Genomic DNA, 17,714 nt, shown 5'->3' with positions numbered 1-17,714 from the left:
ATAATGACAGTCAAAGTGCTCAAACAGCATCTGTTGACGCATGTCAAAATGATCAAAATGTGCAAAGTCGAACCGACAATGCAAATGCTCAATCCATTACCCTACGTAGGTCTCAGAGGCCGAGATCTCAACCTGATAGATATCTTGGTTTAGTATTAACCGAGAATCAGGACATCCTGATTATGGATGGAGATGAACCGGCAACCTACAAGCAAGCGATGGCAAGCACCGACTCTGCTAAATGGCAAGAGGCCATGAGATCTGAAATGGATTCCATGTTTGAAAATCAAGTCTGGGACTTGGTTGACTTACCCGAAGGTTATACACCTATTGGATGTAAGTGGATTTTCAAGTTGAAAACCGACAAAGATGGAAATGTATTCATTTACAAAGCTAGATTGGTGGCAAAAGGTTACAGACAAGTTCATGGTATTGATTACGATGAAACCTTTTCATCCGTCGCAATGCTTAAATCCGTTCGGATCCTCCTAGCGATTGCTGCATATTACAATTATGAAATATGGCAGATGGACGTCAAAACCGCCTTCCTTAATGGTTATTTGGAAGAAATTGTGTATATGACACAACCTGAAGGTTTTTTTCGACCAAAACAATGCTAGGAAAGTTTGTAAGCTTAAGAAGTCCATTTATGGATTAAAGCAAGCAAGCAGAAGTTGGAATCTGCGATTCGATGAAGCCATCAGTAAGTTTGGTTTTATCAAGAATCCAGATGAATCTTGTGTTTACAAGAAGGTTAGTGGGAGTGACATCGCCTTCCAAGTCTTATATGTCGATGACATATTGCTCATTGGAAACAGCATTCCGTTGTTAGAGTCTGTAAAGGCCTGGCTTGGAAAGTGCTTCTCAATGAAAGACTTGGGAGAGGCTCATTACATACTAGGCATCAAGATCTATAGGGATAGATCGAAAAGGATAATTGGATTGAGTCAGAGTACTTATATTGATAAGGTACTTGCTCGATTTGGCATGGAGGAGGCCAAGAGAGGTCACCTGCCAATGTCACATGGCATAACCCTAAGCAAGAAGCAGTGTCCACAGACACCTGATGAGCGGGTAAGAATGAATCAGATTCCATATGCTTCGCTTATTGAATCGATCATGTATGCCATGATATGTACTAGGCCAGATGTATCGTATGCCTTGAGTGCTACGAGCCGTTACCAATCAGACCCAGGAGAGGCGCATTGGACTGCGGCCATAAATATCCTAAAGTACTTGAAAAGGAACAAGGATAAATTCCTGGTGTATGGTGGTGTAGAGGATTTAGTTGTGGAAGGTTATACTGACGCAAGCTTCCAGACAGACAGAGACGATTTCAAATCGCAATCTGGATATGTGTTATGTCTAAATGGAAGGGCGTTTAGTTGGAAGAGCGCAAAGCAGAGTACAACTGCAGATTCTACAACTGAAGCCGAATACTTAGCAGCTGCTGAAGTAGCTAAGGAGGCTGTTTGGACTCGTAAGTTCGTTGGTGAACTTGATGTTGTACCCTCAATAAAGGGTCCAATAGCCCTCTATTATGACAACAATGGAGCTATTGCTCAGGCCAGAGAGCCTAGGGAACATCAGAAGGTCAAACATGTCAAGCGGCGATTTCACATGATTCGAGAATGGAAATCAAAGGGTGAAATCAGAATTTGCAAAGTTGGAACGGATGACAATGTAGCCGATCCACTTACTAAACCTTTGCCTCAAGTGAAGCACAACAAGCACATTGAGGCAATGGGAATCAAGCATGTAGGAGACTGGCTTTGATTTCCTTGTTTAGTGTTTTAGTTAATTTTGAGAAAAATTAATGTAAGACGCTAAGGAAAACCATTCAAGTTTTGGAGTAATATAAAATTTCATGCAATATTTTATTACTCCGTTATGCTATTTAATTGTGGTTTAGGATTAAATAATGAGTCCATTCAATTATGAGAATATTCAAAATAGGGTATCAAGACCAGTCTTGGTAAGGAAACACCTATTAAGTGAACATTGAATATTATAATCGAAAATTATCCCTAATCAAGGTCATTTAAACGATGGACGATTAATGACCGATTGAGATTAGTGTGTAGTTTGATTTATAGCACCGTTTCATGTGCTACAAGGACATGATTGTCATAAATCATTTGCACAGGTATTGGTTTAGAACCATACTGGATCGACGTATGAGAATACTTTAAGAAATTAAGAAATTTTTTTTTGTCATAAGTATACTTCTCATTATGGCTATCAGAACCTATTTACTCGACCATGAGTATTGTGAGTTCTCTTGTTTGAGTACTAGTTCGCTTTGATGTTGTCAAACGTCTGCCGTAATAGGGGATTATAACAGCAACACTCGGGCAACTAGGTCCTCTCAGTATGAGGAGCTATATTACAAGACTGGGAATGTCCCCCTACTAAAATAGGGAAGATGTCTTTGTTGTATACAAGGCCTCTCGTAGAGCGAGACTGTAAAATGCATGGCCGTGCTCGGATGGATTTTAGAAATCATCTGTTTATTGACAGTCGGACTCGAAATCGGGAAACACTTCTGGAAGTAATAAGGATGACAAAATAAATCTTACCTTATAGTTCATGAAGAGACATTAAGCGACATAGGAAAAAGGTTGTACACAAAATGCGCACTTGTCCGGAAGGACAAGTGGGAGATTGAAAGGAATGGTGTCCTTTGAACAAGTGTACTATTCCGTTAGTGGGTTCAAAATTATTAGAAAGCTAATATATTCAGTGAGGTCAAGTGATCGGAATGCCTGGGTGGAGGCCGCTTCCGATCAGTAATATTAGTGAATAATTAATATTACAGCTTAATCTTGACTGAACCCTTCGGGTCACACCCAAGCATTCAACAAACCCGACCGACGAATTAATTCGGAAGGAATTAATGAGTCGACCGAGTAATATTTATTTAGACGTCGGAAATTCGAGCTTAGAGCGTCGAAACCGAGCGTCGGAAGTCGAGTCGAAAAATAGTGAAAGACGAGACGAGAAATAGTAATAAATCAACAAAAGACCAAAATACCCCTAGCATCGGAATGCCCAAGAAAACCAAATGCTAAGGGCGTACGGCCTAGCATGGTGGCTTGCATGCGCACCAAGCCGAGCCTAGGCTGGCTGGTGCGTGCTTGCGCACCCAGGCTAGCATCGCAAGGCTAGGCGCTGCCTAGTGCGTGCTAGCATGCTAGGCACAGCCTTGTGCGCGCAATGGCTAGCAAGCCATGCCGCAACAAGCTGCAGCAGCTAGCACGCTATGTACGCTAGCTCGCCATAGCTAGCAGCAGCATGGCTGGGCCATTGCTTGCTGCCTAGCAGCGCTGGCCAAGGCACAAGGCCAGCAGCAGCCCGCACAAGCATGCTGGGCTTGCTGGCCAACAGCGCCTGGCAGCCCGCATGCGAGTGCTGGGCCTGCTGGGCTTGCTGGGCGTGGCTGCCACGGACAACAGCACATGGCAGCCCACCTTGGTTGCCTTGGTGCCCAAGGGAGGGTGCCATGTGGCTTGTGGTCCTTGAGTGTGTGTGGAGTGAGGTGGCCGGTTATGGGAGAGGGAGCGGGGATCAAGTTTGGTCCCCCCCTTCTCCAAGTGGTCCTCACCTAACCACTCACATGAGCTTGCCACTTGTTGATTTAATACTAGCTTGATTATTAATTTTATTTTAGCTTTAAAATAAAATGGCAAAATCATACTATCCCACATTGATGGGAGAGTAAATGATACTCCCATCATTTCCTATAAATACCCAAGTATGGGCATTGGGAATGATGCTTGAGTAAGAGTTGAAAAAGGCATCACAATTAGTGAAAACCTTTGAACTCAATATAATTACTCGCGTTTTATTGGTCGGGTCTTGCTAACCCCAAGACATTGGACCTATTCGGTTTCGTTGGTGCGGGTGGACTTCGTTGGAGGTCTCCGTGTGAGCGGGACTTGAAGCTTTCAAGTAAGAGCTCATTTTGGAGCGAAGCACGCGTCAAAGGTAATTAGCTTATCTTAACCTTGTGATTAATTTAATTATGTTTATGGTTTTATTTATTGCGAGTGCGGTCTTGTTTTTGGGTTTGTTTCCGCGGAGAGTCGGACTCACCAAACCCCAACAATACCACTACCATCTAATCATTGAGCACTATTGATGAGTGTCATTTATGGCACTCATTTGGTTCTTTTTAGGGTGAATTTCATGCTATTCTATAGCTCTTTTACTTAACTTTTCCTTAATTTTACTCTTTTTTTAGTTGGATTTCTTTTTTTTTTTTATGCATTTCTTGGTTTATTTTGTTATTTTCTCTTTTATCTTCTTGTTTTCCTTTATTTTTCAAGTTAAGGTTGTTATCCAAGTTTCTCGAGGCCTCTTCTCAAGTTTGGCATTGATTAGGATGTCTAACGTTCTCCATTTGAAGCTCAAGCATGGAGAAGTGCAAGTTCCTAAAGTCCTTAAGTTGTGCATTCAAGCTGTGGGGGCATGATTTCTCGCGTTGAACCCATAAACATGGAGTTTAGAAACTGCAATGTCTCGTGTTTATCAAGAGAATTAAGTGGAACACACGAGGAGCATCGGCATGATAGTGAAGAGGGCTGCCCTGTTCCCAGGCGTGGGCGCGCGCGGCTATGGCGCGGCTTGGTGGCGCAGGCGCGCCTGTCTGGGTCTCTGTTCCGTACCCAGATTTGCGCGGCCGCGCTCTCACTTATAGTTGGCCGCGCCTGTACGGGTTTATTTGGGGACGATCTAACTAATTTCTCTTAGTTAGTTATACTATTTATAGATTTTCTTTCTATTTTTAGAGGGAGAAGAATTTTTCAGAAATTAGAGAAGAATTAGAATTAGAATTGTAGAGGGAGAAATTCTAGATTGTAGAGAGAGAAGTTCTTGATTGATGATTGAAGATTGGTAATTCTAGCATTTTGTCCATTGAATTGAAGCAAGTTTGTAAGGATTTCTTTTACTTTAATGCAATGTTTAGCTTATCATTTCAATTGTTTTGTTGATTGTTCAAGTTTGAATTGAATTTGTGATTGAATTAGTTTTACTGATATAATGATGATGAAATTGTTGATTAGCTTAGTTTCGATCTTGGTTTCAATGGATTGTGAGTAGTTCTCTTTTTAGGGGAATGGTTAAGCATATATGAGTAATGGATTGATGCTAATTGGGGGAAATTGATGGAGTTGATGTTGTGATTAAATAGGTTGATTGATTAAGTCCATGTGTGTGATTAATTGAAGAGTAGCTTACTTTGATTGTTACACTAGAATGCATTGTAAGCTCGCATTGATACGGAAAATTGATTTGTGGCTTGCTTTTGTCGATTGAGTAGGTTTGCAAGGTTCCTAGTTAGAGTCTCTCGTAGTTGACGCCAGCTTGAACTCTAGGAGATTAGCCTACCTTACTCTCTTGATTGCTTAATTAATTTTCCTTCGCAACACTTGACTTAGTCATCTCCAATTCCGATTAGCTATATCCATTCCGAGTATATGTGGATCCTAACCCTAGGGCTTGATAAATTTGGTTTCATTTTGATTGTTTAGAATATACACACCTCACTTCATTGCTTAGAAATAGCTTAGCTTTAGCATTAGCATTCATCTCCCATTCCTAGTGGTTTAACCCTCGACTTACTCTATGCTTGGTATAAGGGTGTGTTGAGAGATTACAAATTTTGTTTTGACCGAGGGTAGATTAGTTTTCAACGACCTAGTCTCCGTCCTAGATAAAAAATGGTGCCGTTTCCGGGGAATGGAGTAGTTGTTTGCTATTGTTGTTGAGTCTTTTTCACTTATTCTCAAAAATACAAAAAGATTTTTCTCTTTAGGCTACATTTGTAGCCGTGCTATTGATATTTTCTTTGAGTTTTTGTATGCGTAGGATAAGAGGAAGGACTTTAGTGCCATTTGATTCGGAAATCGAGAAAACAATAAAAAGGATAAGGGTTGCTAATCGTTCTTTGAGTCCAAGCTCTCCAAGAGAGGAAATTCACCAAGAAAGAGAAGAGGAGGATCAAGTAAGCATGGGAGATAATCCAAGAGTTGCTTTGAAGGAGTTGGGAACTCCCGACGCATATAGGTTTGAGAGTGGCATAGCTCCACCAACAACTCCTGCCAATGACTTTGAGATAAGGCCGACAATGATAACAATGATTGAACGAAGGCAATTTAGTGGATCTAAGCATGAAAGCCCACTAAACCATCTCAAAGAGTTCGAGAAGTATTGTAATACCATCAAGGTCAATGGGGTTTCTCAAGATTTCATAGGGCTTAAGCTATTTCTGTTTTCTCTAATCGGAAGGGCTTTGGAATGGTCGGACAAGGAAGTGAAACCTAATTACTTGAGAACTTGGGATGAGGTTACTAAGGATTTTCTTTCTCGCTTCTATCCTCAAAAGAAGACCGCCGAGGCAAGAGCTCTAATCCAAAGTTTCAAGCAAAAGCCTAGTGAGAGTTTGTATGAGGCTTGGGAAAGATACAAGGAGTATCAACGTGAATATCCTCATCAGGGAATTCTAACCTATCAAATCATACAAATTTTCTATGGAGGATTGAGCCCCCAAGGGAAGTCGTGTCTTGATGTTGGAGCCGGAGGCCCGATTATGAACAAGACCGAAGAAGAGGTTGTAGATATAATTGAGGATGTAGTTCGTCAGTACATGGATTGGCAAGAGGGAGAGAGAGAGTCCGTAAGCAAGAGTGGCTCAACGGTTTATTCGGTTGATCATCTTAATGCAATCAATAGCTTGTCTTCCCAAATCTCAAACTTGGGAAAGGAGATGACATTGATTAAACCCAAGCTAGAGAGTGCCTCTTCGATTGCACCAAGTCTTCCCTCCCACATAAAAGGGAGAGGTACACTTTCTAACTCTACTTTTCTTTCTACTTCGAGTAATATGCCAAGTGGTTGTGTTTTTTGTGATGTTTCTGGGTCTTATGACCATGATTCTTCAAATAGTCCAAATGATTTTGAGAATTGTGATGATGTTGAAAACAATGATTGTGAGCAAGTAAATTTTGTTTCTAATAATAACAATGGACAAAGATTTGATGGTCCAAGGAATTTTGGGATAAGAATTCTCACCAACAAGGTAATTTTGATAACTACAACAATGGTGGTTATAGGAACCAAGGAAATCAAGGTTTCCAAGGTAACTATAATCAGGGGTGGACCTATTAAGCCCTTATGGTGAGCAATTGCAGCCCCATTTTGTTAAAAAAAAAAAAATCAGGTACAAAGCCCAAGATAGTTAAAAAAAAAGGCCCAAAAAAATTGAACCCCCATTCTAAATGTGTCACAAGCTAAGTAGTGGCTCCTTATTTCTCCAATTCTCCTAAGTGTTTCACGTGATAGGGGTACATAAAAAGAAATATTTATTTATTTTAATTTTTTTTTAAAAGTTCTTGTTCAGTCACTCACCCTTTTCAACCCTTACCCAACTTTCTCTCTCTAACTCAAATGCCTCAATAGCTCAAATGCCCAGATCTGCTTAGTACTACTGCCCAACTGCTGCCTAACCCAACCTCACTGACTCACCGAGTCACCGCTAGTTTTGTCGACCTGAGTTCGCTGCCGGAAAAGTTCGTCGCCGCTGACCGCTTCTGAGTTCCGACTTCTCCAAGCAGCATTGTCTACACTTGAATTAATATACAAGAATACAAGGTATTAAGGTTAATTAATTTTTCCTTATTGTACAAATTTATATACTTCTTGCCTTTACTTTGAAATGTTTGATCAAAATTCAAGAATTAATTTGTACTTTATAGAATTAATTTGTGTATTTGATTGATTTAGATTGTAGATTTCAACTTTAGAGTACTAATTAGACTATTAAAGTGACTGTGTGTGAGTGATTAACTTAGGTAATTGATTAAATTTACATGAAATTGAATGATTGTCTTATTCTAAATTCTAATACTGTGCAATTGCTAATTGTGCAAATGTGACTGATTTTTTTATTAGTTTGTTTATGACTATTTACTTATTTAGAGTATTCTATTTTTCTATCAGTGAAAGATGGTTGATGATAGGAGTAGTCCTCCCCGTAAGAAAAAGAAAGGAACTTTGGATTGGTTTATTCAAAAATCCAAAAGAAGTGAGGCAAGTTCTTCATCACCAACTCAACCTCCAACAACTCAAACAGAGCAAGAGTGTTCATCCCCATCAAATAACACACCGGAAACTCAGGAAACCGGAACGGGATCAATACCTACTACAAATGGGAGTACAACATTTGCATCAAGGGAGAGAAAAAGTGAGCTTGATGTTACTTCATTGCCACATGATCCAGCTAAAAGGAGAAAAATTATGGAGTATCATCCGATGGACCAAGATGCAGTGAGGAGAGTATATATACAGAGAGGTCCTTGTCAGCCACTTACTCACAAATTTCTTCAATCAAACTTCGGAGGAGGTACATTACGTCGCTTTAATCGTTCTTGGTTTAAGAAATATACTTGGCTTGAGTATAATGAGTCAAAAGATGCTGCATTTTGCCTTGTGTGCTATTTGTTTAAGAATGAAACTTCTAAAGCTGCAGGGGGGATGCTTTTGTTGTTAATGGATTTAGAAGTTGGAATAGGCCAGTTAGATTTAGGAAACATATTGGTGGGGTTAATAGTGATCATAATCAAGCTTTACAAAAGTTTGAAGATATAAAAAATCCAAAAACATCCATCCAAACTTCCTTGACTCAAGCTTCAGATCAAGCAAAATATGATTATAGAGTCCATTTGACTACTTCACTTCAATGTTTGAGATTTCTTTTGCGCCAAGGATTGGCATTTCGTGGCCATGATGAAAGTGAAGATTCAAATAATAAAGGAAATTTTCTTGAACTTTTCAATGGGTTGCCGAAAAAATGAAGATGTAGGAAATGTAGTCTTAAAAATTTCTCCAGGGAATAATCAAATGACTGCTCCTTCAATTCAGAAAGATCTTATCAATTCTTGTGCTACAGAAACTACTAAAGCAATTGTGAATGATATTGGTGACGATTATTTTGGCATTTTATTCGACGAGTCTAGTGATGCATCTCAAAAGGAACAAATGGCTTTGTGTGTGCGTTATGTTGATAAGAAAGGAATGATAGTGGAACGGTTTCTTGGGATTGTTCATGTTCGGGACACCACTGCCTTGTCTCTTAAAGAAGCTATCCTTTCTTTGCTTAATGAACATTCTTTGAGTTTGTCCAGAGTTCGGGGGCAAGGATATGATGGGGCTAGTAATGTGAAGGGTGAAATTAATGGGCTCAAAACTTTAATCAAGAATGAAACATCTTCTGCATACTACATTCATTGTTTTGCTCACCAACTTCAATTGACTCTTGTTGCCGTTTCTAAGAAAAGCAAAGATTGTGGTTGGATTTTTGACACACTTGGTGATTTATTAAATGTTGTCAGAGTATCTTGTAAGAGAAAAGATGTTCTTAGGGGAAAACAAGCTGAAAAATTTACTAAAGCTATTGAAAATGGTGAACGTGAAAGTGGAAAAGGTAAGAATCAAGAACTTGCCTTAGCTAGGCCATGTGACACATGTTGGGGATCTTATTATAAATTGATGGTAAATGTGATTTCTTTGTATCCTGCAATTTGTGAGGTGCTTGATTTAATTGGGGATGATGCTAGAAATTCAGATGATGCTCGAAAAGTGGATAATGTGAGTTTTGCAATTGAGTCATTTGATTTTATTTTCATGATCCACTTGATGAAAACAATATTTGGGATTGTAAATGAATTAAATAAGGCTTTGAAAAAAGGAGATCAAGATATTGTTAATGCCATGTCACTTGTTTCTTTGACTAAAGAAAGATTACAAGACATGAGAGAAAGTGGGTGGGATAATTTCCTTACCACAACCACTACATTCTGTGAGAAAAATGGCATTAGTGTTCTTGATATGAATGGTGTGTATACTCCTCCGGGAAGGAAAAAACGTGGTTGTTTGGATACTACTAATATGCATCATTTTCGATTTGAAGTATTTTTTTAGTGTAATTGATCTTCAACTACAAGAGCTTAATAATCGATTCGATGAGGTTAGTATGGAATTACTTGTTAAAATGGCTTCTTTAAGTCCCGTTGATGTTTTCTCTTCCTTTGATAAACAAAAGATACTAAAACTTGACGAGTATTATGAAGATGAGTTCTCAAGTGCTGATTTGTTAAGCCTTGATGATCAACTAGGGAACTATATTACTAATATGAGAAGAGATGATAGATTTTGGGGATTAAATGATCTTAGTGAACTCTCCATGAAGTTAGTTGAAACAAAAAAGTGTCAAGTGTTCCAACAGGTTTATTTGCTCATAAAGTTGGTGATGATTCTTCCCGTGGAAACCGCAAGTGTGGAAAGAGCATTTTCATCAATGAATTATGTGAAGAATAAGTTACGAAATAGCATGGGTGATCAATTTTTAAACGATTGTTTGGTTACTTTCATAGAGAGAAACATCTTCCTTGAAATTAGTGATGATGATATCATGAAGCGATTTCAAGAAATAAAAACTCGACGAGAACAATTATAATTTTTTTTTATTTTGTTTTCCCCCTTATGAATGTATTTGGTTTGTATTATTGAAAACAATTTGTAATTTTCGGTGATGTATCTTGACATTTCTTTACTTTGTTGTTCGTACATTGGTATGATTAAGTTGAAAGTTTATTTTAGACCCCCATTTATAAATTCCTGGATCCGCCACTGACTATAATAACCAAGGTTATAGTAATCAAAACCAAAGCCAATGGTATGTAAATCAAGGCCAATCTCATGGTTTTGGTGGCCAACACCAAAATTTTGGTAACAATCAAGGCCGAGGTAATTGGAACAATCAAAATAGGGGAAATTTTCAAAACAACAGCCAAAGGGGACCCTCACCCGGACTTTCTCCAAGACCTCAAGGAAATGGTGATAATTCTTATGCTCAACCCCCATCTTCCAATTAAGACTACCTTAGAGGAGATCATTGAGAACCAAACCAAGATTTTGAACACCTACATGTCGGTGAGTGATAAGAAGTTCAATGAGATAATGACACACAACAAGATGCTTGAAACCCAAATCACTCAACTAGCCAACACTTTGAAAGATTGTGCTAGCCCTTCTTCACTACCCTCTCAAGGAGTTGATCCTAAGAAACCCGTTTATTCTATCACCACAAGGAGTGGAAAAGTTCTTGAAGAGAGAGTTTCTAGGAATAGTGAGGAGGATGAGAGGAAGAGTGATTTGTGACTCAAGTGAGGAAAAAGAGAAAGATGTTTCGAAGAGTGTGAGCAAGGAGGAAGTCCTTGAGAAAAAAAAGAGTGTTGAGAGAGTGCAAGAGGAAGTGAGAAAACCCGACCTTCCATATCCCCAAAAGTTTATGAGGAACAAGTTAGATGAACAATTTGGGAGATTTCTTGTCATGTTGAAGGAGGTCCATATTTCTATCCCTCTTACCGAAGCTATGACCCCAATGCCTAGATATTCCAAATTCCTTAAGGATATTTTGAGTGGCAAGAGAGAGTTCAATGAGGTAGATTTGGTAGAGCTTGGTGAGTGTTGTAGTGCTTTGATTCACAATGACCTACCGAAGAAGATGGAATATCCAGGCAATTTCTCTATTCCTTGCAAGATCAAGAGTAAGTTGTTTGAAAATGCTTTGAGTGACTTAGGTGCTAGTGTTAGCATTATGTATTACTCGGTGTTCAAGAAGCTTAAGCTAGGAGAACTTCTTCCTACGAACATAACCTTGCAATTGGCTGATAGATCTATTAAGTTTCCAAAAGGAAGAGTTGAAGATGTTCCCCTTAGGATTGGTGGTTTCACAATTCCCGTAGATTTTATTGTGCTAGAAATCGAGGAGGATGACTATTTAGGGTAAAAATACCCTAGACACGTGGACTAATGAGAGGAGGCCACGTGTTGAGTTTAGGATGGCCCACGTGACCTAATATCCTCTTGACACATGGCCCCCTTGGATAAACCTCTGAAATGGCGGCCTTTAAGGGCCCAAATCCCAAGAAGCGCCGTAAAACGGCGCAACCCACTAGAATCTAGGTCAAGTGACCTAGACAGGGGCACATTCTCCAACGACCCTATAAATAAGGAGATATTTCCCGACTTTGGGGACACGTTCAATCATTTATTACACCCACATTCTCTCTCATCAGAAAAACACCTGAGCTTGGAATGTAAGCAGATCCCCACCTAAATTTTCGTACTCTTTATTCCCTTTCAAGTTACTAACTTGATCTTCGGAGGCGGAGCTCCAACCACCCGGAGTCTCCGTTGTTTTGCATGTACAACTCAGCCGGACCAGTCTTTGTGACGTAACTCTCCCGAGGGACAAAAACACCCAAAACATTTGGCGCCGTCTGTGGGGAGAGTACCTCGAAGATGGTTAAAGAGTCTGTACCACCCCCTAAGCGTCTGGGCGATGACCCAGAAGTTTTCACAGACCAAGAGGATGAAGATCCTCAGGTTGAAACTTATACAGCCGATGATGGCTCTCTGATAACCAAGCGCATCCGACCCAGAGACACTCTAGAGCGGGGTGCCACCCATGCGGGTACAAATCGACCTCCTGGGCAGCCGGAAGGGGAAACCCACACGGCAGCTGGATCAGCACCTATCACCCGAGATGAACTCATGAGATTCATGACAAGTTTCAAGGGTGAAATCAAACATCTAATCACTAAGAGTCGGGCTAGCCCAAGTAGGGGCCAGTCGGCAAAAATACTCCTTTGGAAAAGGGGAAGTCAGTCAGAGGTCGGCAGCAAACTCCTCATCGAAAGGAGAAGGCAGCCGGGACCATTGATTGGTCCAAAATTCTTCTGCCTTAGAGGAATACCAACAATCCCTGCCAGACTCAACAGCCGGTGGGAAGCAAAAAAATCAACTCTTGATGCCCGGGAGATCATCACCCGCAAGAGGAATCAACAATTGTCTGAGTCAGCTTCTACGTCAAACTTTCCAGACAGCTTCAACAACACCTCTGCAGGGAATGCACTTTCCCTACATGAGAGCCAGACAGGCGGTAACACCGTCAATTCTGGCCCTTAGATGATTGGGACTGCACCGTATGTACCTTCTCAGGTCTACGGTCAGTATCCTTCTTATTTCATGCATCCGGCCTTCTTCGGAGGTCAGGCGGCATACAACAATGCCCAGCCACTGGACTGGCAGCTCCGTATGCTCCGCCTGGGTGAACAACCTTCTGCGTTCACCCGGGAGATAACCGAGGCGGCACAGCCGGCCAAGGTTAAAAATGTGTTGGTAGGTACCTATGATGGTACCACCAACCCGGAAGATCACCTCATGGCATACACAAACCTCATGTACTTACAAGGGTTGGATGATGCCACTTGGTGTCGGTGCTTCCCGGCACCGTTGAAGGGCATTGCCCAACAATGGTTTGGCAACTTGCCAGCTGGGTCCATCGATAGTTTTAGGAAGCTTGCCTTCCTGTTTGCTTCCAACTTCTCAATGAACATCCCTGCAAAGAAAACAAGTCTTGACTTGAGCACCATTAAGCAGGGGGAGAGAGAAGGGCTGCGCTCCTATGTCAGGCGGTTCAATCTGATTAGAATTCAGATCCAAGGACTGTCTGATGAGGTAGCCTTTACAGAATTTTTTAAGGGTCTGAGAGACGGGTCGACTTTTAAGTTCGACCTAATCAGAAAAAGGGCCCTGAGGGAGGCGGAAAGCTACATTCAAGCAACCGACCTCTGCTCGCCTGGTAATCAGTCGAACTCCAAGAAGTCTGACAAGCAGAAAGACAGCCGGCTAAAAAGAAAGAAGAGAGCAAGAAAAGAAAAGAAATCTGGACGGTTAGTGACTCTGACCATCCATCTTAGAAGAAGAAGAAGAAAGAATTTAAAACGTACGTTCCTAAGTACGAGTTTAACAAGGACTGCAACTCCATCCTCATGGAAATTAAGGACCGGCTGTCCCTAGAGAAGCCGAATCCAATGAAAAGTTCCAATCAATCAAGGAACAAAAACAAATTCTGCCAATACTATGAGGAAGTTGGCCATGACACCAACGACTGCTTCAGCCTTCAACGGGCGTTGGACCGTCTAGCTGACAAGGGGATGTTAAAGTCCTACATTTCTAAGTCCAAAGGGACTAATAATAAGAACCAGGGGCAGGCGTCTAAGACACCCCAGCCTGCTAGTAGTTCGGACACTGATAAGGAGCTGGTCTACACAATAGCAGGCGGGTTCTCATGCGGTGGCCCTACCATCCGGGGCACCAAGAGCCATCTTCGAAAGATGGACAAAGATGATGATGAGCAGGCCTATGCTAGTTCCTCCTTCCCAGACGTCCTGATCACTGAGAAGGACATGGACATGGGCAGCGTCCGCCGTCCGCATGATGACCCGGTTGTCATTGAATGTAAGGTTGCCAACCAGCTATATGGACGGATCCTTATTGACATCGGCAGCTCATCAGACATCATCAGCCTCCGGTGCCTGCAAAAGTTGAAATACAATGTCAGCAGCATGCATCCGGTTACCCACCCCTTGGTTGGTTTTGGGGGTGGAATGGTTTACCAATTTGGAAGGGTTAATTTGCAAATCCGGTTGGGTGAGAAAGGAAAAGGACGACACATGGTTGTCAAGTTCTTGGTCGTTGAGGAGCTGACCGCCTAAACATTATTCTGGGCAGGCCAACCGTTAATGAAGCTAAGGCTGTAATCATCCCTTCCCTCATGCTCATCAAGTATGAGAGGGATGACGGCTATGTTGGTTCCTTGAATAGGGATCAAAAGACGGCCCGGGAGTGCTATCTCTCAGCCGTCAAAGATACTGTGGCCCTAGACAGCAAGGAGCCAATAGACCTTGATAATCTCAAGGATGCCGACCCAGCCCCAGCCCCACCAGCAACCGGAAAGAAAAGAAAGGCACCTCTGCTGGTGGAGATGAAGAAAGAGAAAAAATAGCAATCACTGACCGGGGAACGATCAGATGAGCTCCGTCCCCAACCGGCTGGAGAACATGTTGATATACCTTTGGACGACAACCGTCCAGAGCGTACGGTAAAGGTTTGGACGGTTGCTTATGCTATGTTGGGTGCAGACTTGCACCTCCTGCTGAATGAATTCAAAGACATTTTTTCCTTTGAAGTGGAAGAGATTCCAGGCGTACAGTAAAGGTTGGGACGGTTGCTTATGCAAAGTTGTTGGACGCTGGGTTCATTCGGCCATGTAATTTTCCCGACTGGGTGGTGAATGTTGTGTTTGTAAAGAAGCCGAATGGTACCTGGAGTATGTGTGTTGATTACACAGACCTCAACAAGGCATGTCCTAAGGACAGTTATCCGCTTTCTAAGATCGATAGTCTGGTCGATTGGACAGCCGGGCATGCCTTGATGAGTTTCATGGATGCCTACTCCGGCTTCCATCAGATACCCCTGTGGAAGAAAGATTAAGAGAAGACGACCTTCGTCACTGATTAGGGGTTATTCTGTTACACTGTGATGCCGTTTGGCTTGAAAAATGCATCGGCTACATTCCAACAGATGATTAATACGATCTTCATTAATCAAATTGGGGGGAATGTGGAGTCGTACATTGATGACATGATAGTCAAATCCAAGCAGCAGGCGGATCACCTTGCTGATCTTCGAGAAACCTTCACCAACTTAGGCGGCATAAGGTTATGTTAAATTCTAAGAAATGCGTCTGTGGTGTTGAGTCTAGGAAGTTTCTCGAATTCCTGATTGATCAAAGGGGGATAGAGGCTAACCCCGAGAAGATACATGTGGTAATTGACATGAAGTCACCCCGCACTGTCAAGGAAGCTCAAGACTAACCGGTTGCATGGCGGCCTTAGGGAGGTTCCTCAGCCGGTCAGGTGACAAATGCCTTTACTTCTTCCAAGCAATCAGGAAGAAGACCAGATTTGAATGGGGGGATGATGCTGAGGCGGCTTTTCAACGGCTGAAAGAACACTTGCACCCTTTGCCAAGGCTTGTTAGTCCACTGCCTAAAGAGGTGTTATACATGTACCTAGCTGTTTTCCTTGCTGAGAGAGACGACAATCAGCTCCCGGTCTATTTCATTAGCCATGTTCTAAAAAATGCTGAGCTCCGGTATCCCATGGTTGAAAAATTTGGCCTTGCCTTGTATATGGCTTTCAAGAAATTGAAGCCGTATTTTCTGGCCCTTCCGATGGTAATTTACACCGACCAGCCCCTCAAGCGGCCAATGTCTACCTTGGAATCATCCGAAAGAATGTTGAAATGGTCTATTGAAATGCAAAGTCTTGACATCACTTTTGAACCTAGAAAGGCAGTGAATGGTCAGGCGTTTGTCGACTTCATTGTTGAAATGACACGACCGGTGCAACCAGATAACATTGACCAGGTTTGGAAAGTGTATGTAGACGGGAGCTCGATGAAGAACGGCTGCGGTGCAGGAATTATATATGAGTCCCCTGAAGGGGACACATTTGAATATGCACTGCGGTGTTTCAAGCCTCAAATAACGAGGCGAAGTATGAAGCCCTGCTAGCCGGAATTCGCATGTGTAAGGCAGCAGGGGCAACTAAAATTGACGCCTACTTTGATTCACAATTGGTCGTTAGCCAGCATGAGGGAAAATATGAGGTAACTCATCCGGCTATGATCAAATACCTTCAGGCAGTCAAAGAAGAGGCTGGGGCACTTAAGGAATTCTGTCTAAATAAAGTGCCTAAGTCGGATAACAATTAGGCGGATGCGTTGTCCAAATTGGCTTCATCCGCCTGCTGTGATACGCCTCGGTCGGTCTTTTGGGAAGTTCTTGAAAAGAGAAGCATATATAAAGAGCCCATTGGAATTTTGGACCGAAGCTCTACCTGGATGGATGGCATCCGGGCATATTTAGCAGACGACATACTTCGTGATTCACCACAGGAAGCAGCCGTCATGAAGAAGCGAGCAGCAAACTTCAAGTTGAGAAACGGAGAGCTCTTCAAGGCGGGTTTCCTTAAACCTCTATTGAAGTGTGTTACCCCAGAAAAGGGAAAAGAAGTTCTTGAAGAATTGCATGCTGGGTACTATGCCCCACATATAGGCGGCAGGTCCCTAGCCGTTAGAGCCAAGCGACATTACTTTTGGGCTACTCTTGAAGAAGACGCTAAAGAGTTGGTGAAGAGATGTGACAAATGCCATAGGTTTGACAAACTTATTCACCGCCCGGCTACTGACCTGACGGCAATCCACATCCTAGTCCCATTTGCTAAACGGGGCATGGATATCTTGGGTCCTTATACGCCTGCTCCAGGCGGAAAGCGCTACATTTTGGTGGCTGTGGATTATTTCACCATATAGGTAGAAGCTGAGCCGGTTAAGAACATCAAGACAAAGGATGTCATCTCTTTCATTTGGAAGAACATCATCACCCGGTTTGGGGTACCTATGTCTATGGTGTTTGATAATGGCCCTCAGTTTGAAACCCCTCATCTTAAGACTTGGTTGGGAGATCATGGTATCTCACATTGTTTTGCATCAGTCGGCCGACCCCAAGCAAATGGCCAAGTTGAAGCCTTCAACAAACTCATCTCAGACGGCATAAAAAAGAAAGTTGAAAGAGCCGGTGGCTTATGGGAAGAAGAGCTAATCCATGTCCTATGGGCCATCCGGACTACTGCCAAAAGGGCAACTGGTGAAACCCCATTTCTTATGGTATACGATGCTGAAGTCGTCTTGCCCATTGAACATTACGAGCCGACTCTACGAGTCATGCTTTATGATGAAGA

General features: G+C 42.1%; 3 protein-coding genes across 3 annotated transcripts; all 3 read left to right on the top strand.

Moving 5' to 3' along the window:
• Positions 1–7,025: 7,025 nt before the first annotated feature.
• Positions 7,026–10,641, top strand: LOC110739010 (zinc finger MYM-type protein 1-like). The gene is made up of 2 exons (XM_021919464.1): positions 7,026–7,653; positions 8,002–10,641. Exon 2 carries the CDS (start codon positions 8,785–8,787, stop codon positions 9,979–9,981), a length of 1,197 nt encoding a protein of 398 aa, XP_021775156.1. The 5' UTR covers positions 7,026–7,653; positions 8,002–8,784; the 3' UTR covers positions 9,982–10,641.
• LOC110738954 lies at positions 10,052–10,516 on the top strand. The gene has a single exon (XM_021919399.1). The coding sequence runs from the start codon at positions 10,052–10,054 to the stop codon at positions 10,514–10,516; it is 465 nt and encodes a 154-aa protein (XP_021775091.1).
• Positions 10,642–11,350: 709 nt separating the features above from the next.
• LOC110738952 lies at positions 11,351–11,851 on the top strand. The gene has a single exon (XM_021919398.1). The coding sequence runs from the start codon at positions 11,351–11,353 to the stop codon at positions 11,849–11,851; it is 501 nt and encodes a 166-aa protein (XP_021775090.1).
• The last annotated feature ends 5,863 nt before the right edge of the window (positions 11,852–17,714 follow it).

Source organism: Chenopodium quinoa, unplaced genomic scaffold (assembly GCF_001683475.1).
Source record: "Chenopodium quinoa cultivar QQ74 unplaced genomic scaffold, ASM168347v1, whole genome shotgun sequence".
Taxonomy (NCBI): Eukaryota; Viridiplantae; Streptophyta; class Magnoliopsida; order Caryophyllales; family Amaranthaceae; genus Chenopodium; species Chenopodium quinoa.
The sequence above is the reverse complement of the archived record's forward strand: the minus strand, read 5'-3'. Positions and strand labels throughout refer to the sequence as shown.

What these genes read in the sequence shown, in the direction of transcription:
- LOC110738954 (XM_021919399.1), top strand. Translation starts at nt 10,052, where the DNA reads ATGGCTTCTTTAAGTCCCGTTGATGTTTTCTCTTCCTTTGATAAACAA.
- LOC110738952 (XM_021919398.1), top strand. Translation starts at nt 11,351, where the DNA reads ATGAGGAACAAGTTAGATGAACAATTTGGGAGATTTCTTGTCATGTTG.
- LOC110739010 (XM_021919464.1), top strand. Translation starts at nt 8,785, where the DNA reads ATGATGAAAGTGAAGATTCAAATAATAAAGGAAATTTTCTTGAACTTT.